Raw genomic sequence first — 24139 nt, 5'->3', positions numbered from 1 at the left:
GGTTTTAGTACTGAGCTTCTCCATCAGTTTGGGGCAGAAACCTAAGCAAATCTCTTTATGCCTTGAAGTATCTTACTGTACAGAAGTTAACATGGACAAGGGAAACCTGGATGAAAGCACTGACATTCACTGTCTCCTTATGTGGGCAGTCACAGCGCAGAGCCCTGCTGGGGTCACTCCATCCTGTTGCTCCATTCACCTACACACATCACTTCAAGGTCCCAGTATTTTTTTTCAGCCGCAGAAAGCCAACCTGCTTTCTAAGACTTCCCAGACAGTGATGAAAGAACTTTTCAGTGCTTCTAAACACAGAAAGGGAATCGGAGGATTAGCTTGCCATCTTAATACACACATAGCAAGGTTCACAAACCCAAGCAAAAGCTGAACCCGAGCCTTAACACTAGGATGGGACAATTCAGGCTGAGAGCAACACTTCAACTGTGGGCATAGGTGGATGTGGAGTGGAGTCAGAGCAACACGTAAATAACTACTAGGTTCTACAATGGAGACATATCTTCCCCTCCAAACACTTACAGTGGGAACTTAGAACTGGATAAAGTTGCCCATGATTTGGAAGTCAAATTTCTAAATATGAAGGAGAAGGTCTTCTCAAAAATGGTGCAGTTTGAGACATAGGACAGGCTTCAGTCTTAAGTCACTGAGCCCCTAGTCTCTGAAAGATCAGTAAACAGGATCCTAAGAAATCAGGTAGGCACAAAAACATGCAAAACTGTGGAAATCCGTGGCCACCCTCTTCCCATCACAAGAAAAGGAAACTAGTACAGATTTGCAAATTCCATTGAAAAATCTTTTTAGGGGCTTCTGCCCAGCACTCATTAATATATATATATGCTTGCCACCATCATGAGTTAGAAAAGCTAGTGAAATTAATGGAAACGTTTAAAATCTTTATTCCATTTGACTGTATGGGAAATTCTACTGTTTACATCCATATTGGTCTACTGTGATGTTTTGAACCTTTACTCTAGAACAGTGCAGCTGAGTTTGGAGAGTAAGAGAGACTGAAACAAATTAAATTTTAAACTAGTTATATGGCTAATGATCTTGTATTTGTAGGTCAGCATAGTAATGTGCTCCATGTTGTAATTAAAGTATCCTGCACAGTTTCAGAAAGTGAAATTTAGGAAAACCCGAAGTCTGAAAGAATTTGATAGAATACTGTGCTTGGATTATGAATTGATCAAATGTTATCAGCAGCATCAAAATACCACATTCCCTGATAATTTACAGATGTTTATTCAGGTGCAATGGCTGAAAAGGATTGCCCTGTCCTGTCATGGGACACCATAGAAAGTCCCATATTTGTTACAAAGAAAAGAATCATCTTCGATAGTATGCCATTGAGCATTATAAAATCCAGTGATGTTCAGAAGAATTAGAAAAGTAAAGACATAAAAATCACAATTTAATGTTGCAAAGCACTGATAAATATTCCAGTGATTAATACAACAGAGAAAGAAACATCTTAAAACAAAACCTGGTAATATTTTGGCCTGCTTTTCTTTTCCAAGAGTATCTTAAAGGCTCTGATGAACAAACTACGCCTTAGTACAAGGCAGGAGGTTACTACTCTGAGCTGTTCACCTCATACATGATGTGCAACTGAAGAGCAGCACATCAATCAATTCCTAACAAGCTGGGAACCCACAACACAATTTCATAATAATCTGGGATGGTTTCCCTAAAAATCACCTCAGCAATTCATTGGTGAACAATTGAGATGTCCATGCAGCAGACGTATGGGGAGCATATAGGGAAGGTAACCTTGCCTTTGTCTTGCTAAGTGATTCCACCCCTTGGTCAGTGCTCCAGGCCAAAATCATGCTCATATACTTGAAAGATGATGAGCTAACTTTTTGCACTTAAGTCACATTGGAAAGCTGAGATCTTCAGTCAGATATAGATAAACTTACTGAGATAAGATACTGGTAGTGGGAGGAACAGAAAAAAAAATATTCCTGTTAATGGCAACTACATTTCCTTTCTACCTCCAATTTCCTACATTTATGGGCTATTTCTCAATTTCTGTACTCTCCTTGATCTTGAATTGCCATTTCACACAACTTATCTTACATAACGCTGGAAAGAAGAGCGACAAGTTTGACTCTGGGGCCCTGTCTTCCTTGTTCACTTAATGAGAGTACAAGATCATCACAATATCAGTTTTATATCCTGTCTTGGATTCTCAAAATGTTTGTTCTTTCTGATAACATGAATTCCACTGCAGAGGAACTCTTTGAAGAAAATCTCCTGTCTAGCCATTTTTAAAACTTTTTATTTTTCTTTAGCCTGAGTCTAGTTTAATATTTATACTGTGTGATGAAGCAAAGTATCAGCAACACCCTGTCATAACATCTGTAGCTTATTTTCCAGGATAGAAAAACGTAAGTAAGTTCAGTAGCTACTTCTATTACTAAATCTTAATAATTTTTTTTAATTAAGATTGTCTTTCTAAAGAGGTCCACTGTCCTTCTGAACCTCTGGAACATTAACGTGACAGAAGAAGCAACATTGTACTAAGCAGCTGAAGATGGACCCAAGTGATACAAGCTCTGAAGGCTGCTGCAGCTATTAAGTAACCGTATCCTTTCAAACTGTACTGTTGTGTTCCACCTCACCCTGCCCACATTACCAGACCAGGAGCACAAAGAAAATACTAATGTGAACCCATCCGTTATAAACAACAGAACCAAACACAATCTCCCCAACCATGTTATATTACAAACAACAGATCACACAGACTCATTTTTAATAGTCAACGTTATAATTAAAAACTTATTTTTTCTTGCATAAGATAATAATGCTGTGCCCCATTACTCTCTATGTCCAATTATTACAATGTAGCTTGTTCTCCCACACCCCACAAAAAAAATTTAAAAATTTTAAAAAAGTTCGGATCTCAGCCTTCAGCTAGGGTGAATTCCAGGAAATTTGGAACTAATTCACAATGATAAAGATTGGCTGTCTTATGTCTTCAGATGTGCTACGTTTTCCTTCTCACCTGTGTTAGCTGAGAAAGTTAAAACAAAGCTCCTCCAGGGCAGCAAGCTGGACTGAACAAAAACCAGGCAATGTTCCATGCCTAGCAGAGGCTGAAGTGCCAAAGGCAGCAGCTGTAATTGCACCATCTTGGTTTGCCAAACTGTTAATGCAGGCTACTTGCCACAAAATAATTCCAGATCTCACATGTATTTCAATCAAGCTGTGCTCTTAATGTTTGGCACTTACAAAAGCACTTTGAGCATGAAAGGTTTATTTCAGCTATATGACATGCATGCAACTAGTATATTATCATCCCTACTTTAAGAATGGAAAATTAAAGGTTTCAGCCATGCTTATATACCAAATGGGCAGAACTAGAATTTAGATTTTCGAGTAGGTTCAATCCAGGACTTCAGTCAAAGCTTTGTTCTTTCAAGAAACTTAAGCCTGTCAGTTTAATAAGTATTGAATTTGTGTATTTTTTGAAGCTACTAAAAAAACCCCTCAGACTTCACCCTTCCAGCCTTCAAAGTGACTTTAAAAAGGGGATAGGTGTCCCTGAAAAATCAACACTTTAAAACCAGATCTGAAAAAAAAAAAATGCAAAGCAGCGATGGCACTCTAGCTTGCAGGTCATTATATTTTATAACTGCTTCCATTTGACTAATAATAAGAAGTCTGCAGAGTGCACTAAAAATTGAAAATATCCCACTTAAGCTTTTAATTAGGAAACATGAGAAATGTAAAACCAAATCTTAGCAACATTGCATGCTTCAACTTTGATTTCACTGAATTGTTATTGCAAGTTGCAGTGTTGTCTGGAAGAACCAGTCAGAGTTAGAACAGTGTTGCGCATAGGTGTCACATGCATAAAGTAGCAACATGTTGCTGTTTTTCCCACTGTGTCTGCAACAAAGCAAGGTGAAATAATGAGGGGCAGGGGGAAGGATAAAAACAGTATAAAAGGGACTGCTCATTAGGACTGGCCAATGTCATACACGCAGAGGGTTTATGACTGGTGACTTTAAATCACAATATAAATAAGCTAATTTTTTAAAAAAAATCTTTCTAAAGGTTTGACAAAGAACTGTTCTTTAGTTTAAACACTTTCATTGAAATTATCTGTTTTCTATGAAAAATGTCAACTTTTCTTCAAGAAGTCAAATCCAAGAACTACTTCTGAGTTTTGGTTTTGCACTTAAAAATTTATATACTCCAAAAATTGTTTCTCTGCCCAGTTCCTGTTGAAAAATCCCAGTTCCTGGCCTGCTCTTGCATAAACAAATAAGATAAATATCAAATGCCCTCTACCGGACCTCTGTTTAAGTTAGTTTCAGAAGTTATGAATTTCCCAAATTCCTTTTAGCCCTTGCTTTTGTTACAGTAAAGCTGCAGTTTCCTGCCTCTGTCAGAGAAGTCTCACCACTTCAAAGATTAAAAGTGTGGTCAGTTTGATGACATAGCCGTCAGCATGCAATCAGAGTATGACATGGACAGAAGGAAGCCGAAAGGGCTGAGAGGGAAAACTGGCAGCTCCAGAAAAAAGAAAAAAAAAAAAAGAAAAAAGATGCGGGTTAAGGGAGGAGAAAGGAAGATTGCTAGAATAAGGAAGAGATCATACCAGGATTAAAGCATGAAAGAAATATGGATGCCAGTAAGCACAATTCGGTATCCCAAGCATGAGGGGAAGGGGAAAACCTGGGATTCACACCCTTTTACACCCCTTGAGTTGACAAGTTTCCTTGAACAAATCAATCTTTCCTCTGAAAATGCTCTTGTTCCTTTCAGATTAACAACATGTATGGCGGGTGGTGAAGATACAAAAATGTCTCAACTCCCTTTACAGATTCCTAGCTTGACTACTAGGAAGAACATGCAGGGTTAGATTTGTGTTACACATGAAGCTTCACAAATAGGCAGATCTGGGATGCTAGGACATGAATATGCAGTAGTAGAATATGTACTCTCTGGTTAGACGCAGCTCTTGAAGCAGTTTTCTGCTGGTACTAAGCTCATTGCCTGGCATGCTTGACTAGGTTATACTTAGCACATACTCAGGTTTTGCAAGTCTCCTCTACTCAGAAGAGACCTGTAATGCTTCTGCCTCTTCAGGAGGGTAAACACTGGTCACTGGTGTATTCTTCTTGAGTAAAGGTCCCATATTGCAGAAGCAACTTCACTATCTTTGCAGCCAACTAGGCAGCTTCAGGAAAGAGCAAAACCAAATGGAGCAGCTCTCCATCATCTCTGTTTCTTACCTTCCCCTCAAATCTTGCTGTGGCTCCCAGCTGCACTCGGATATTCCGAGGAGGAAGAGTAAATGCTGGTGCTTCAGCAGGGACAGGGGGACTGAGTGTCAGGGAGGTTTTGGAGACTTGAGTAGACGTCACCAGTTTCACATCCCCCATGATGTGGACTGTAAAAAAAAAAACAAGTGGTAATATTGAAGTTATGATGATTAATTAGTTACATAACAGTAACAGCTAAGAATTAGATCAGGAGCAGATTGTTCTATATGTATGCTGTATTCACATACATAATAAGAGTCTTCAGCCTAGGGTGACGAGTGCTGTTTTCTAGGTAGGGAACCGAGACCCAGGAAGATTGCTTGGTGTGCCTACAGTTGTGGTCAGGGTCACAGCCTTGAGCTGAACTCAGTTTGAACTCTGAAGTCCCAGGCCAGAACCTTAACCAAAAAGTCATCCTTTACAACTGCATTAAAAGGTAATAACTTATTTCAGGAGGATATTTTCACAACGTGACTTTGATTTTCCTGGCCTAGAATACACCAAAATCAATAAGTCTCAGAAGTAGAGCCAGCGTTAAACAAGTACTTATGAAATAAAAAGACCTCTGTTTGCACTGGATTTAAGTTGCAAGCGGGAATGTGGAAAATCTGATTTTTCATACCATGCTTTCAAGATCTTAAGAAATATCTGGATATCTCCCTCCAAAGTACAGTTAGTACATAACAAATACTTTTGCAGAAATTCCAAGTCTCTACTTTACTGCAAATCCTTCTACAGCACATAGACTAGTAAAAGAGCATGGAGACCAAATTTCATAATGCTACAAAAATGGCGTTTTAGAGACCTCATTACAGATATCTGCTTCAGAGGTGATTCTTCTGCTACACATTTCACACTTCTCAACAGAAAGCAAATATTATTGTAGTTTTGAAGAGTAAAATTTCAGGTTTTCCAGAAAAAATAGTACTAATTCCTTGAGTCATCTATGTAAATTAGAAGCCTTGCTGTAAAATGTCTATTCAATAGACAAGTTTAACAAAGAAAAAACCCCTGAGAAATGGCTTGACCCACCAACAGGCCATGTTGAACCAGTGAGGAACACTGGGCTTCCAGTCATAATCCTCTGCCATACACACCAATCCATGATAGATTATGTATTTGTTAATCTGATTCAGATGGAAGTTACAACAAATAATAATACTCGAGTAAACAGTAAAACTTCAATTTGAACAAGAGAAAAATCATTTAAACTAAGGCCACATTATTGCTGACTGTATAAAGGATACTTTTTTGAGAACGGGCTGCAGCTGTTTGGGGAGCAGGGGAACACAAAACTCGTTCATTTCCAAATAGGACTTACACTCCAATATCACAGGTATGCATTTGAAAACCCAGTCTGAGAACACAGTTTTCCATATAGCATACCTGATGTGCTCCATAAACATACAGAAACACCTTCTCTACATTCATCAAAAACAATTTAAGAGGGCAGTTCCTCTCATGAAAGTTATTAGTCTTAAAGTTAGATGTTTAATCTGAACTAGAAGATTTGGCTCCCTCACAATCAACTGAGAGAAAGAGGCACCTCCAAAGGGTGCTTTGTTCTAAGCCACAGAGCTTTCTTCTTCACAGTATGCACTTGTCAGGAACTATGGTTTAGACAGCAAATCCTTTCAAGGTATCAGTTAAATTATGTATGCACACAGATTTTAAAAAAATCCTTGAAATGTCCTTCCTCATCCATAAGAATCCAGGTGATGTGGACTTTCAGTTTCTTCTGGAATGGTATTCTGTTAGCATTTCTGTATATCAACATACAAAAAAACCCCAAGAAAATCCTCTACTGTTTCTAACAATTGAATTGTTGAGACAAACACATAAATGGAATAAAGGCGATTTCCCTAACCATGATGCTTTAAACTGAGAAATTCTGCCTTCATTTACATGACAGTTAATCTTGCAGTGAATCTCTGTATTGGCACCCAGTCACTTGAGAGCACAGCATGTCTCCCTTTCCAGTATAAGCAACTCTAAAACAGAAACAGAAAAAAAAAAAACACCCAACCAAAGATCTTTGTAGCTTAACTTACCAATGAACCACGAGAAATCATAATATAATGTAAATAAGGAAGAAACTGTATTCCAGAGACAAGAGACGAAATCAAGGACTTGCGTCATTTCTAACAAGTGAACTTTCGCACCCTAACGGACAAAGAATGACAGCCTCTCACAGCTATAGTCTCTGCAATGAACAACCATTTGCCTGAAAAAGTGAGAGAATTATTCTTTCAATTAATTGTTATTTCATTAAGGACAAGACTCCAAACTCAGTTCTCCACTCAGAACGGTCACTGCAGTAAATTGCAGTTTATCCCAGCAGATTTTGAATCAATTACGCAGCTGTAAACTGATGCATACTGAGTCACGGAATCATATTTGTTGCAGAGTACATATTTGCCAGCACATTTGTAAAATTTATTTTTCTTTACAGATTAAGAAACATTTTTCAATACTCAAATTGCCATAAATATCAACTGTGATCTTTCGCACTTTTACTGTATAATATTGATAATTTTGTATCTGCTTACCTCTTCTGAATTTGCATAAATCCCCCTTTAAGGTTTATTTCTAATTTTGTTTTTTTCCTGTGCACTTTCTCAAAGTGCTTCCTTGATTTTCTCTTTTCCACAGATGATATTCACTTTTCAACATGCTCAACTAACTACAGAATCTTCAGTTTTTCTTCCCACGTGTTCTTCTCTGCTAAGCTGCATCTTTCCATAGCCTATAAATGCCAAAATCTGCAATGTCTCTCCAGCTGTGAAACTCTTAACTAAGAAATCAGTCTGCCAATACAGGCACGCAATAAAATTTTCAGACCACCAGCAGTGACAATAATGTGCCAGGTATAATACAGATGCTATGAAAATCTTCACCAGTCTGAAGACACTGTAATGCCTTTGATTCCATAAGAAGCCAGTAACAAACCCCATCCTTCCACACACATCTGTATCAACTTTGCAGAGAATTTACAAAACCAGAACAACATCAAAAAAAGCATATAGCCCCTAAATTTTGGGTTGAAAATAATATTGTAAGAGTAGTAAAATTGAAAACAAAGCAAAAACAACCAACATCCAGAATCCAATTCAAATTGATAGTCACTCATGCAGATGGAACTCCATTTTGGTCAATGCCATTATAGTGGCTGAAGCAAGCAAGAGAGAAAATTATATACACTGCAGATACTCACAGGACTATCCTGCAGGGACAAAATGCTCAAGTATCTGTCCTTAGGTACAATGCACTGCTTTTGCAGGGCAACTTTAAGGAAGTTGTTAGGCACGATACCTGCTTAACACACAGAAACCTCCACACTGGGTACGCTACAAGACCAAATTCATCAAGTACTTGAAACAGAGCCACCAATACATGCCTGGAAAATACACTGTATTCAACATAAGCTTATCCTTGAAACATCACTGGGCTCAGGTATGTCCAGACTGCATTGGATGAAAAGTCTTGTGGCTAGGAAAGACCTTGTGATGAAAAGACTAACTAAAGCTCAAAGCCCAACACCAGCTTTGCAATATTTTCACTGGCTATTCCATCAAGCCCTACACAAAATTAAAGGGGAAGGGGGAGGGGGGGGGCATGCAGGGATAAAAAAAAAAAAAAAAAAAAAAAAGAAAGAAAAAAAGGAAAGAAACAGGAGGGGCGAAGTAGAAAGAAAGAAAAAAATCCTGAACAACTAAGCCATTCTTACTGGTCAGGTTACATTCCTATTGCTTGTTGGTAAGATGCCAAAAACTGTCACCAAATTGATGCCTAATATAGTAAGACTGTAAAGCATAAAATAAAGTAATAGCTAGTCTTTTCTGTAAGCACATCCTGCATGGCTTTATGTTTTTCTAAATAAAGTGTCTAAATGGGATTGAATTTACAAATTAATATTAGCTTAAATCAGCACAAGCAGTTTTCTAGCAACATAAGCCTCTAATCATCCACATTTAGCAGCCTGACTTTAATTAGCTATGTATGCTGAAGATGCTTATAGGAAATAATTAGGAAAGTGGTTTTTTGAACTTAGAGGATGTTTAACAGTTACGTTCCCAAACAAATAAATAATTTCATGTTGAGCAGTCTGGTGTTACAATGGAACTACCATGTCCAAATATTTTAAAAAAATAATGTTCCAGAGAACAAATCTTGTTCAAGCTTAAAATTTGATAGACAAGAAGAAAGCAAACACTTAAAAGCTATGGAACATGTCTGAACTTTTTTTTTTTTTTTTTTTTAATTTAAGCAACTTTCTAGAATAAGCCTATCCCTAAAATCTGTTTTTTAGGTACTTCAAGCTTGCTGCTGAATAAGATTTCAAGGGTGCTACATGAACTTGTAACATTTCATTTCACATGCTGTACGCACCTAGACTATGGTCTTTAAGCAAAACTAACTGTAACTGAAGTTGCAACACAAACATTGTGGTATTAAACATAAAAGAAAACCACCATGCAAATGTTGGCATGTAGGGTAGTGATGTGGTCAGACAGAATTTCTAATCTGGATTTTTTTTTATTCTTAATCCTTTCTTAAAAGCACATAAATCCTTACAAATTCTCACAGTGTGCCCTCTAATCTTTCTAATACCAAAGCCGACTAATGTGTTTCAAGCATTTTCTACTGGGAACAAATCTCTGTCACTCAATACTCTGCTCACAAAAATAAACTCCAAAAAGCAAACACTAAGAAATCCACCTCATAGTTTTTCCTCCTCCACTTATTTTATATAAGTAAATACTTACATCAGCTTCCTACATAACCATTTAATTATACTAATTTCCTTTTACCAAGTCCTTCCTCCGAGGCAGAAGAAAAATGAGTTGCAGAGAGGCCATGTGTGTGCATAGGAGAGAGCAAACTCACCCAAGTAAGAGGAAACCAGACCTGCCAGCCAGAAAAACCTATATTTGACTTATTTATATCACAACTCTACACCTAAACAGCACATTTTTACTTGGTCAAGCTATTCCACTATTTTAGCCAGACTGCCTTCAATAACCACTGAACCCTCTCTGAAATCTGGATAGAACCTTTTGAGCTCTTTAAAGATAGGAGCAAAAGGACAGACAGCTTATGGGTTGAAGCATTTGTCTGCTGTTTGGGAGTCCTGGTTGAATTCCCTGCTCCATAATGGGCTGCCTGGACGACCTCAGGCAAGTCACTAAACCTCTCTTTTGCCATGGCTCCCAGTTTGTAAAGTGGGGATTATTGTACTTCCTTACCACAAAGAAGTGCTCTGAGGATAACTATATTAGAGGGTGGGAGTCAGGCTACAGTAACAGGACCACATAAATAGCATAACTAGCAAAAGGCACAAAATTACCATAAATTTACAGGAAGCTGGATCTCATTTTAGCTCTCTTTCTTTTATAAATCAATCAAGGGGTGCTTTCAAAAAACACACGTTTTAAAACACCAGGTTAAATTTATTCCCTTCACAAATCACTGAATTCAACAATTGCTAGTGATTAAATGTTATCCATTATGCTTGAAAACCTTCAGTATTTAAGTTTCTTTCATTTCTAAACCTGCTTGACAGCTTCCCCTTTTCACACACCTTATTTCCTTTCCTAGAGCTTCTTCCTTTACCGCAAGGACTAACATGTGGTTACCATACCTCTATACAAATCTATAACTGAATACATTCTGCACAGAACTACAGAAATGAATTTTTGCAGCCATATGACTTGTGACTATCTTTTCAGTCTTGCCCTACAAGACCACACAAGAAAGGATTCTGAGTCCTGTCAGCTACTGGTACCCAAGAAACAGCATGTAGGGAGAACAACAAACCTTAGAGGACCAGCAAAGGTGATGAAGTCATGTGTAGATTTAGCAGATGGGAAGAGGTTAGAAGCTGGAAAAGGAAGCAAGGGACTTGTAACCCCACCAATCATAGCCACACTATTCCTGGCAGCTTCTCCTTCAGACCCAGTAATTATAACAGGTATTGGCCCCTGGTAAAGGAATAGGACCAAGATTATGTTGTTGCAAGTAGGACTAATTTGAAATGGCCATGCTATTAATACAAGAGAAGTAGATCTTTTACTTTTCTAAGGGAACAATAGGATACTGTCCACAAGTCATGCTTTTGTGATGTTCGGATCTTGTTGTGCCCGTGTTCTGCTATTTGGAGGTCTTGCTAGGTGTTGTGATCAGGAAAAGCCTCAGAATGTGTCCTGACACTATGGGAGCAAGTGGGATTTTGTATCAGTCCTGACTCTACTGGAGTTTCTTCCTCTATTTTCTCATCCATAAAGAATCACCATCATTATCATCTCACTTGTTCTCTACATACCTAGTTTCCAAAAAAGCCCGTTCATCATAAAAATTTTCAAGGCATTTTCAGCCCAGACCCCTAAATGTCTTACCCTTTTCCCAGTAAAATTTGATAGTGACTATTAGACATGATAGGAACAGGATCAGATGCCAACTCTTCATGCACAACTTCATGTTCCAAAAATTTTCCAAGCCTAAGTTTTGGCAACACCATGCGTTTAAAATCCCTGGGCATGTTCCCACAATATGCATTTGCATAACTATCCCACACAAATGGGAATTACAGATCAACTTGCAATTTTTACTAAAGCTTAGGCTCACTAAAGTGACAGTAAAAAAAAAAATAAAAAATCCAAACTAAATTACAATTTCATTTGGGACCATAATGTCAGAGATTTTCCCAGAAGTAAGCAAGTTCTTCAAATCCCATCATTTCAGTGCCTCGGATTGCACACACAGCAAACAAGCCATGAGGCTTTGCACCAGCAAGAATCTTTTTTGTACACAGAAAAAGGAAAGAACAGGTTCAAGTTGTTCCAGGTGCTCATTTTAACAAAATACTATTGCAGCCCCTATGTTTTATTCTGATACAATAATGTTCTCCAGGCTGCTTTAAAGACTGAAATACTGTCAAGCTCCAAAGGAGATGTACGCATGTGAGATTGTGTTATAGAGTTTGAGCTACAAAGTATACTAGGAGCTTTCTAAAATGAAGCTAGGTCATTTTCTTATGTAGCACTGTGCAGTGTCTTCTAGGAGTTCAGGCTACGCTGTTCGATATAAGAGGAGAACGAAAATGTTTTGTGGCAGATTTCCTTTAGTGTACTGTATGTCTTGGGTATCCTTGCAAGAAAAAGGACAACACTTCCTATGTACTCTTTCAGGGCTTGTGCAATACCCAGTATCATATTCAGCATGAGTAACTAAATGTAACACACATTGGGCAGCTTTTGTTGAATATGCAAATCACAACAGTGGCTAGTGTAGAAGTGTCCATAAGTAAAAGTGGCTAACCCAATATGACTGAGAATAAACTTCATAATTAATATTCAGCTGATAAGTCTCTGAAAGAGACAAAAATATATTGTCAAAAAGATATTGTCATACAGCTTGTGTGACACAGAACTAGTAAATTTTTAGCAGATCAGAGAGAGAGAGAGGTAAGAAGATAATCTATTTGTCTAATCAATAAATTTGGTGCTTTTCTTATATTTGCATTACGAACACAGCATGGGCTTCAATCTGAAATGGTTTCCTTGGTACAGTCTCACAGCTCAGTGAGGAATTTCATCCTGATCTTATATAAAAGAAGAGCTCAAGATGATGCTAAGTGACATACATTTATTTAAAGATATGTTTATTAAAGCACAAGAAGGATGGCAAAAACCTTTACTTATATAAATCATATAAGAAAAAAAAATCCCCACATATTCTTATCAAGGAAAATCATGCCCTTCCTAGCCCTCTGTGCTGCCTAGCAAAGAAGTCACTAGCAAGGATGTGACTTTCTTGCATAAATGTACAGTTGTAAACATCCTCTAATTTTTCTCAATTTAACAGTGCTGTTTAAGGTACTAATGATACCAGGCTCACTAGATCTGTACAGATATCTAACTTCACCTACTGTCAGTAGTCATGTTGCTGCAATGGATCACATCTAACATGAGCTCTGATATGTGCCCTTGCACAATTGCGCTTTAAAGGTTTATTGATATATTAAAGTAGCTGCAAAGGGTATTTCAGGTACAAGGAAGGATGTGGAAAAACATAAAAGAGAGAAATGGGTGTATACCTTTGATAACATATACTCATCTTGATTATAAACAGACATGCTACATTATTCAATTATTCCATAACCACTGAGCATTAAACTTTAAGAAAACACATGCCCATTACAAAGCAGCTGAACATGTGTCTTAAAAGAATGCAATGACATTTTAAGACTCAAAACCTTGCATGTTTAATTTGAAACATCAGATTAAGAAGCAGTAAATCAGGACAGACCACAAGAAACACAGCTTCTTTGCAGCTGTTATCTTAGAAGAAATATGAGTAACTAAATGTGACATGCATTGGGCAGGTTCAATACAGCATCCATACCTAAGAACTATTTTATAGCAGCAAATTGAAGCCAGAGGGAAATCCAGATGGCAAATGGGAGGCAAGTTTGGCTTGTTCTTGCTGATTCCAAAGCAGCTTCCTATAGAAGCACGTTGGGGAGAGTAATTCAATCTGACTTCAAAACCTGCTACAATTTTAGTTTATAAGCAACATTAAAAAAAAAAAAAAAAAGTCAAGACCTACAGAAGGTGTTTCAGTGTACTAAGCAACAGGTCACTGGCAATAAAATTCTACTGGTTTTCCTTTAAAGGATCATTTCTACTACTCAATATATCCCAAAATCCAAACACCAAACATCTTAGTATCAGGAAGTTTTGGACTAAAAATCTCAGTCTGAATTTCATCACTGACAGCTGGCCTCATAAAGGAACAAACTTCTAATAATATCTTTCATATTCCTTAAAGAAGGATTTTCAGGGTATGCAGAGCATGCACTTACATTGTCTGAAGAGAGAGAGATCACACCAGTCCTCATTCAACCAATAAACCTTAATTTGCACCTTATATCTTATGTTGGTATTCATGATAGAAATACGTGTGTATTCCATGATCATCCAAAATTCAGGAGAGACTACTGGGTGTGGGTATGACCTCGACCACTGAACAGCAGGACCTGGACTACTAACATATTTTTTACAAAAAAGGAAGCAAAACAGTTTTCCCAGTGCTGTGCTTGCCTACTGATGCAAGTAGCAGAGAAATGTAGGAAGACATTTGTTTCAGGTCGTCTTCACAAAACAGATGAGAATTTCCGACCTGTTTTCTCTCTCCAACTCACATCCATGTGGTATCAGTGACTGAACAACACAGAGTATCTGAGGATCAGCTGGGAATCCCAGTGACTATGGATTTAAGAGGACTTGGGTGAAACATTAGGAATAGAAACTCTTGACACTTGCTTGAGATGCAACTTGATTATTCTAGATTAACTAGAATTAACTAGAATTCTAGAATAACTTTCAGTGCCAGTGGCAACCATGTGGAGGTGAAGCATGTCAATATAAGCTGATAATAGCATGAAGCTTCAAGTATACAAGTACAAATTTGCAGCTACAGCTCTGGCTTCAGACCTTAATACTCAACATACACCAGCCCAATAATACTGCTTTGCAAACAGTAGTATTTATCACTTAAACAATACCTTCCATCCAAGCCCCTTAAAAGTCATTTATATGTATTAACTCTCCCAGTATTGAGGAAGAAGAATAATTCAGTGCTTCGATGACTTAGTATAAGTATTTATTTAGTATAAGACTAAACACTACAGACCTGGAAAACAATAAAAAAATAAAATAATAAAAAAAAAAAATAGAATCAAGATGTTAAAGATCCACAGACAGAATAAAAAAAATTAATCTTTTAAAAAGAAAGAAAAAAAATTTATTTCCTATTTATTTTGTAAGGTAATTCCTTTTATCTGAGTACAGGTTTCAGCAAGGCTTCTAGCAAAACTAACAATTCTGGAGCAAGTTAGCATGGGACAAGTTTTGAAAGGTCTGCCTACCATTTGATTTAAATAAAACACTTTTATAAAAAATGTTATATTTTTGTGATGTCTTAGCAGTGGTACAACGTTATGCTAAATCAGCATTTTACAGTGAAGTTGTGCTGGGTTCTTTTATTTTTTTTTCTGTTTGTTTAGGTTCCACATTTCAAAAAGTAACCACAACATTAACCTTCCTTCATGCTGATGCTGCAGGTGGCCAATTGCTATTGCCCATTTCCAAGCCAGTAGGGCCATAAAATTGCATGAAAGGTGAGTCATGGAAGATTTGTTGTTCATAAAACACAGAATTTCAGCCTCTAAGTTTTGCTTTGTGCTTTAGTTTCAAATATATCCAGAACTCAAAAAACAAAAAGAGACCCAAATCCGCCAAGATCTATGCCATTTGGGAAAATGAACACATGCACTCTACTGGCTGAGGTGTGTGAACCCTGGGGTAATGTTGGAAAGAAACCAGTTGACTTCAGCCAGAGATAGACTGAGCCATGGATAAACATCACTAAGTTTCAAATTATACTGGAAATACTTAATACGAAAGGAATTAGGTTCTTCTTTTGAAAGAGCCACTGGTTCTTCATGCTGAGATACTCTGCACAAGGCCAAATTCTGCACTGCCTTCCATTCTATGAAGTCCCATTAACTGTCAGCAGAAAACCTAGCCCATAAGTTCTCCTGCAGGTTTATTTTTTCTGGAAACAGCAGTTTTGTTCATGTATGCAAGCCAGCATGCTCCAACAATCATTGGTTATACATCAATCCTTAACAATGTATTTGGCACTGCAAAGCAAACAGAAACACCACCTTCCTGAAAAAGTTATAACCTAGATGTGAGATGGGGCTATACAATGACAATATCTTTTTTTTTTTTCTTAATTAACAAAGAGTTGGTTTTATTTCATAAAAGCACTAGATAGCATGCAAAACTTATTGCTGCAAGATGCTCCAAGACAGTCAGACAGTTACAGCACTGACAAGAACATCTACAATTAGATTGCAGAAGATACTTTTCTACAGGGGTAACATCTCTCAAAACTTCAGGATAAAGCAATGTCTATTAGGGAGAATGAGCTCATGGTTGGTCCTCAACACCCTCAACCCCACATTACCTGTTTGACACAGGACAGCTTCCTGTGACCTTCTTCCTCTCTCTATTCATGGAAAGAAAGAAGTGAAGGCTTTCAGAGTGTCACCCAGGCGAGCCGTACCAGAGATCATCAAGAAGTTAAAGCAGTCTTCGATGGCGAAATGTGAACCCTTACATGTGTCCTTTGAGCAGGACACTTCTTTTCTACTTTACCTTTACCGTCCAGGTTTTATCAATGATGTAACAAAACAAGACCAACTCCTAACACTAGAGACAACCCTCTGCTCTTCTCACAGCTAGTAAGGTTCCACATCCAGTGCTGCATGCTGCACTCAGAGCCTGAACCAGTTGGAGACTTTGAAAACAAACAAAAAGCAGGGGCATTTTATTAATTCTTAAATGGAATAACTCCCCAAATGGGCCCCACTAGGTGGGGAAGTTAAGGTGGTAATTATATTCAAACACTTAACAGCTTTCTGCAAAGAAAATGAAGACAAATTTATTCTCAATGTACATGGGAAACAAGATGTGAAGTCATAAGCTTTTAATTGTACCAGGGACAATTTAGACGTTAGGGAAAAAAAATACTAAATAAGAATTGAAGCAGTCCTGGAAGAGATTGCTCAAGAAGTCTGTGGAGTTTTCAGTGCTGGAAGCTATACAAATGTCTGTCAGGTATGACATGTACAGCTGATTTAGCCTTGGACATGGGAAAGACTGGATGGCCTTCTAAAGTCCCTTCCAATCCCATGACTCTGATTCATCTGACAATTGATGTTAAATTTGGCCTACAATGTAAGACTTTCACATACTGGATATGGGCCAGCAAGACAGCTATTATTCTGTAGAGAACACTATAAATCTGAACAGAAACAACTGTTATAAGGTGAAAAAATCCAAACCCAGCCTATGAAAATGACAACAGTATCAATATATAAATCATTAATATTGCAGAGCTTAGCGAGAAGGAGGGACAGAAGGAATCTGGTTTAATCTTACTTAAGCACCAGTTTGCAAATCTCAGCCAAATGTCCGTTTCTGATAACAAGTGAACACAACTTTCATTTGAGACTGCAGAGTGGGACATGCAGGCAAAGAAATCAATGCCTTTAAAGACATTTCCATTTTCAAACAGACAAACTGCACTGTTACATTCAAACACTTCACTGCATAAAAAAGTTTTTACATACTTTTTACTGGGTTTGTAAATTACAGGGTTGCAGTAGTTCCCATCAAATTTGTTCAGCTACGTTCTACAAAAGCACACAATGCACATTCTTGAAACTATCAGCTTAAATGTAAAAGAAGATTCAAGTGTGAAACAGGGGTTTGGAGCCTCTTCACATTTCAGTGGGGCTGGTATGAACAGAAGAACGGTTGGACTCAGTCTGAGATCCAAGTCTGTCCTGACTGCCCTGCTTCCAGCTGGGAGACAAGCACAAAGAGAGCCCGTTTTCCTCCTTCTGCATGAAAATTCATTAGAATGGCTCTTCTCGTGAAATTTGGGCCCTATCCAATCCTCAGCCCCTCTTTACACAGTATATCTGCTCAATGAACATATTAACATTTATTCTATCAGCAGGGAAAAGAGTGGTAGGAAAAATCAAATCTTCCCATCATGTCCACAAAGCAAAAGTTTTCCTATCCCCTTTTAAAAGGCCAAAATGGAGCAAGGCATAGCAGTGCGATGCTCTTGTGAAGATATTCTATTGAGGCTTGATCCTGTCAGTCACATCAACTGCCCTATCACACTGGAAGTAACTGGTCTAGCTCTCCTCCACCTCCTGGGCAGTGAAAGATGGGAAGTGAATACCATTTTATGTCACAACCTGGTAGAGGACAGAACAGAGACCAAAAAAAAAAAAGGAAGAACTGAGATTAAAAGAACAAAAAAAGAAGGAAAAAGAACCAACAGGAGATTAAAAAGACAATTCTGAGGATCTAGAAAGGCACCACGGAGCAGGAAAGAGTATAGTCACACAGGCAGAGAGAATATAATGAACTTATGATGAAGGCTGTCAAAGGCCAACCAATACTCAGCTGTACTGGCAGTATGGTTGAAGTCCTGATAGCTCCATTGTTGAATTCTGCAGCTTTAATTGAATGAACTTTGAGACATTTTCTTCGACATCCCACCCCCCTTATATAAGAACTTACAAATAATCCAAGAATGACTGAGGTTCATAAAAACCTCTTTTGACTGACTTTCACCCACAAAGTTGGTCGTTGAAGAGTCATTCCCCCCTCAGCTCCCCCTCCTTTTTAAGCTTTGTTGTTTGCAAAGTGTTTTATATTTCTCCCCACCCAAGTGCCTCACTCAACCTGTCTGGTTGCCAGTCTGGGGCAACTCTCTTTTATATGAGAACCCAACAACTGCTCTGGATGCCAATACTGAAAGCGAGCAGATCAGAAAGACACCAACTATCCAAGTGTTTACACAGATGTGAATAAAAATGTGCAACATTGATTTTAGAAACAGAGAAATACATTCTTCATTTTAAGATAAAACATTACGGAAATTTAAAAAAACACATATAAAAAGGTAGTTGTTCAAATGCTGCTAACACTTCACATCCCATTACCTTTTGTGTATCTATTGCATATACAAAAATGGTTCACATTTTCTTTTCAGTTCCTTTTGTGTGCAGTTCCTGCCAGAGATTTCTGCTTTAATGATAGATTAAGAGCATCATCCCTCTCCTCCCCTTAAATTAGCTCCCCACCACCACACTGAGATACTTAGACTTCTTAACAGACCAGCATATTGAAGCCTATCTTGATATCTCTCTGTCAAATGTATTTTGACAACCAATTTCAGCCATAGAGGACAGATGGCAGAACTCAGCCAATTTCTCTGGTTTTTTTCCCGGTCACGCATTTTATTCCACGAGTAGTATATCTGAGGTGAGCAACAGACAAAGTGACATTGTGCCACTTCCATTTTGCTGAAGTCAGTAGAAAGACTGCGAGTGCCTTTAGTGAGACCTGAATAGGGAACCGGGTCCAAGGCAAGTTCTTCATTTATAAGCACTTGCCAGGGGACTTTGGTGTCCTCAATACAGAGCTCTGCATGCTGTGAAAACCAGTTTAGAACTGGGTGCACTTTTAAACTCCACAGAGAATCTCTAAGCCAGATGTGCCTTGGGATATCATTTATCAATTACAAAAGTAACAGTATGCCTCTGTTCTAGGAGGTGTCCATGAACAAAAGAATCTAAATTAACTTGGAAATAAAAGAAGAAATTGAAAACCTGATCTTTGATTAGTATCAATAGGATTTAAAAGTTCACAGATTTTTGTAAAGCTTGGGGAGAGGAGTTCCATTATCATCCATACCATTTTCCCCTTAAGCAGTCTTTTTTCCTATACCAGGTACAACCAGAAAGTTACCTTACAAAATTGTCACAGAAAGTGTCAAATTGGAATGAGAGTTCTGAAAACCACAAAAATCCCCTTAAAAGAAAAAAAAAAAGCTCCATGCCCCAAATCTAGAAACCAGCACTGAGGGGGTAAGAGTGTAGGACAGAAAACTGTTTTTCCCAGTGGACCCACAGATACAGCATAGACACAATTCTAGCAAAGGGCAGTTTGGCCAGTTGCATAAAAAGATTTCATTTTGTCATGGAGATTATTAAAACAGTGTTTTTCCAATAAAAGACAATTATAAGGGTAATCTATATCTGGAACAAGTAAACAAGGAGTAGAAATCATTGCACTGAAAACTGCAAAGGTACACAAACAGAAAGTTCATCAATCGGTCTTGCTGAGGAAATTCCTGGAATATTTGCACCTCATGTGATACATATCCAAGTCTGCTGATCATGGAATGCTTAGGCTTAATTTTTAAAAGATGCCTCAAAAAATCACATGCATAATAATTGATTGCTGAAAAAACGTTGTGAGCACAAGCACTCATGAAGAGAAACCAAGCATTTAAGTATCCAACTACTTCAAGAAAAAAAAGAAAAGGAAGAGATCTAAATTACATCTAAAGGCATCAGAATGAGGATTTTTTTTTTTTTTTAACATCAGGTATAGTTGCTGAGGAATTTAGCTGTGAAAATGCAGGGATAAAGATAAGGTAATTAATAAAAATAATATACATGAATATATAGACTAGATACATGCATCACTAAACAACTCCAAATCAATATAGCAATATTTTGACAAGTATCAGCAAATCCTAAACCCTCAGTAACTACCTCTAGGATCCACAGCACAGGAAGCTAAAATGGCAGTAAAAGCACAAAGACCTTTTTGCATGGCAAGTTAGAGGTCTGTAGTGGAATTCCTACTATGCCACAGCATCAGAGTTCCTATCACCCAGCCACAGCAGGGCATCGCCACACAGGCTCTGACACACTGTAAGGATGTCACACATTACAGGTTACAACACAGAAAGACTTTCCCGTATGCCTCAAATACCGTTCCTACGTTTCCTGTAACCACAATCACTTTGCTGCTATTTCCCATGGCCATGGATCCCTTCCCTGCCAACATGTCTCCACATTCCCCAGCTAAAAGAAGTGCCGCAAAATATTTACTTCTTAATCAAATCACGCATTCCCCTGTGCTGCTGCTTAGCCAGTTTTTCCCAGTGTCACACTGCTGGCTACTACAATGAAGCCAGAGCCTCATTACCTTTCAGACTTCGTTTTTTCTTTTGGGTTTGGTGGGTTCTTTTTGGCTTTGGGTTTTTTTTTTTGTTGTTGTTTTGTGTTTTTTCCACATCAACTAGATCTCTCCCATGCATCTTTGCCACATCAACTTCCAACCTGATCTTTGAATGACTTTAGTGAAGACATACAGTGAGCCTATATAAGAAGCAGGAGCCAGTTCTGTTGCTGTCCTTGGGCTCTGTGAAATGTTGTCTTTCCTCACTTCTTAAACAGCAGAGCACAAAGTGATTTGAGAAGCTCCAAGTTCCCATGTCGCCATCTTCTTCCTGTGCATTTCTTCATGGCAGTATTAAATCTATTGGACTCTGTTAAAAGGCTCATATCCTGCTTCCTGAGGTTTTGCTTTGCTTGTGGTTTGGGTTTTTTTTGAAGGTACAAGTGTTTATTTTCAGCTTGGAAGGTATTTTTGCTCAATACCTTCTTGATTCCTCACATCACTGCTGAGATGATCTACTGCTTCTTCCTGCCTCCTCTGTCCTCCCACAGCAACGACACAATGTTCCAACGACATCACTATTGGATGCATTTTAGCTGTATGGGAGTACAGTCATGTATTCTATGAACACAACTACTGATGACTGAAACAATAAATGCAAGGCTTATGATGCACCAGACTACTCAAAATAAAAGGTAACACACAGGTGCCAGACAAGCACAGGTAAAAAACTGGTTTTATGTTTAGTATTATCCTGTTTTTATACAGGAGAGGAATCTCTTAAGGTAAGGAGCTAAGATTTAAGCTGGTATAAATCAGTCTATTTTCATTGGGTCACAAGAGCAACCCAGTTTACACTGGCTAGGGATCTGGTAGCACTTCTTTCTATAAAAGTTCTGGCAGCTCAGTGTAAACCCACTAATCATGAACTACAGTACTACAGTTCTGCGAGATCTGCAATCGCAATGACCCTGCATTATTTATTTTATTTCATATCTGGCAGGAAAAAAACAGCCTCCAGAAATCTGCCTGGTGAGGTACAGGACAATGGATGATTCTGCCTCTGAGGCAACAGCCTCATATTTGGAATGACTATGTTATCTGAAACCAGAGGTAGAATAGCTAGCTAGAGTTTTCTTTAGATTAAATAGCATGGTCGTATTTTGAAATAGTGGAGATATTTCAAGGCATCTTTTTCATTGCTTTAATAGATAATGTTTAAACAAAGTGATCCAGGCAAATTCCACACAAGATAGAGTAATTTGAAGAGAGGACAGGGAGCCCAAAATTCCAGATTCTGTTTCTGATCTTGATTTCCTCTGTCTGCGATTTTTTCCTGCCTCCGTTCTCTCAGTGCATCTCATAGTTGGTGCAAGAATGCTATTGACCTCAGAGATGGCGATGAGAGTTGTTCTTTTTTTTTTTTTAAAGTACATTTGACAACTCTGGATCAAAACCCTGCTGCAAGAAATTGGTAGGGCCTGAGTCTGTGGTTTTTAATTACCTTTACTATTTACACAATAAGGGCCATTCATGTCAACTTCATATAGTCAGAAATGACAGCCAAACAATTTCTACATAAGAAGCCCTTAGCAAGCAGCTGCTTAGACATTCAGAAATACAGGCTATAAAATAGATTATAGAAATTATGCAAGTTGTCATGATGCATCTATGGCAGCTTTACGCTTTGTCATTAAAGCAAACACCACAATCTACTCTGAAGCTTTACAGTGTGCAGCCAGATGCAGTTTTGTTTTGAGGACACTTCAGTCCAAGTGATCACAGGCAGCATTGTTGCTTACGTGTGGTTCTACAGCATACATCTGAGTGATTCACCCAAGTGACAAAGAAAACAGCTTTTCTAGGATCCTAGACGATGACATTACACAGTATGTTCAGCAAAGCATCCGTATTTCTAACACACGCAGAGTCATGAACACAAGAAAAATAATTCCCTTCTAGAGGAGTCAGGAAAAAAGAAAAAAAAAAAGAAATAAATGCAAGGGCAATTCCGACAGTCAGGATAGATAACAAAAACACTTGCTACTGCCCTATTTTCTATTTCTAAGTTTCTAATAGGGAATAACAGCATGAACAAATAACAGGATGCAGCAGAATTCCAAATAAGAATTGGTATGTTGGTTTAACAAACAAGAGCAGCTTTTCCCAGTACTAAATCCATGAGATACCTGAAGCAATTATTAATGACCTACTACAAAGAGGTAGTTACTCCTGTGCTGGAAAAGACAGACACTATCTGGATTTATTGGTGCTATGTACGAAAAGATCTCAGAGAAAATATGAAGTAAACCAATTTTTACAGGTTTTTGATATCATAATTGGAAATCATTAGAACAAAACTTGAATAAAGAAGAAAATTGCCCAATTTGAAATGGTTTCTTGTAAGTCTAAAACTCAGGCCAATTTCCTGAGGTTGGCAAACATTTCTGCTACCATTGCCATCCTTAATCACAGCAAGTTTTTCCTTCCAGTATTGGCTTTTATCTGAATTTGAAACTCAAGCTTAATGCAAACCCACATCAAGCAGAAATGGGATAAAACAGATCCATTCTGGGCCTGTACGGGTAAAGCTGCAGAGATTCTTGCTGCTCTAGTCACAATAATCATTTTTCAGCTGAAAAACTACTGGTCCAATTCAGCAAGTGACTGCTTTGCTCCTGTGCCACACAAAGCCACAGAAAAATGAAGGTAGCCTTCTCCTAGTTTTTTTAACATATGTTAGCTGGGACACAGCAGCATAATATCTTAGAAGCTTGTAAAATGAATTAAGTAGACAAATGCACTGTATTTGTTTTCAGTTCAACAGGAGGCTCTAATATTGAATACATATGAAGGAAGAGACATGCTAAATTGAACAAGCCTGGAGGCTTAAAGTGATATTAATTCCACTTGCATTCAACCATGTGGATCCAATGATCAAAGGGATTTAGAAGCAAGAAGGGAATAATGGAAATATCAACACTCAGCAATACTCTGTTGCCTCAGGGCAGCACAGGACAGTAACAGATGTCAGGAGAGCAGCAGGGCTATCTCTTCTCACATCGAAAGGAGACAGGAACAACAGTTGCACTGGATTTTCATGCACCAACCCCACATCTTCAAGACATTGTTATGAAAAGGTGCCAATTGCACTTTTACCCTTCTGCTTTATAAGCTTAGAAACTTTCTGTATAAAGCCCCAGTAGTGATGCTAGTTGTGCT

The 24139-nt window shown here is 38.1% G+C and overlaps 1 protein-coding gene across 1 annotated transcript in view; it reads right to left on the bottom strand.

The window, feature by feature from the left end:
• Window positions 1–5411, bottom strand: part of MYLK (myosin light chain kinase) — a 160243-nt gene extending 154832 nt beyond the window's left edge. The window contains exon 1 of the mRNA XM_009887269.1: window positions 5262–5411. Coding sequence (XP_009885571.1) covers window positions 5262–5411 — 150 coding nt within the window. The remainder of the gene's footprint in view (window positions 1–5261) is intronic.
• Window positions 5412–24139: the final 18728 nt, after the last annotated feature.

The sequence above is a fragment of the Charadrius vociferus genome, unplaced genomic scaffold (genome assembly GCF_000708025.1).
Source record: "Charadrius vociferus isolate BGI_N301 unplaced genomic scaffold, ASM70802v2 scaffold385, whole genome shotgun sequence".
Taxonomy (NCBI): domain Eukaryota; kingdom Metazoa; phylum Chordata; class Aves; order Charadriiformes; family Charadriidae; genus Charadrius; species Charadrius vociferus.
The sequence above is the reverse complement of the archived record's forward strand: the minus strand, read 5'-3'. Positions and strand labels throughout refer to the sequence as shown.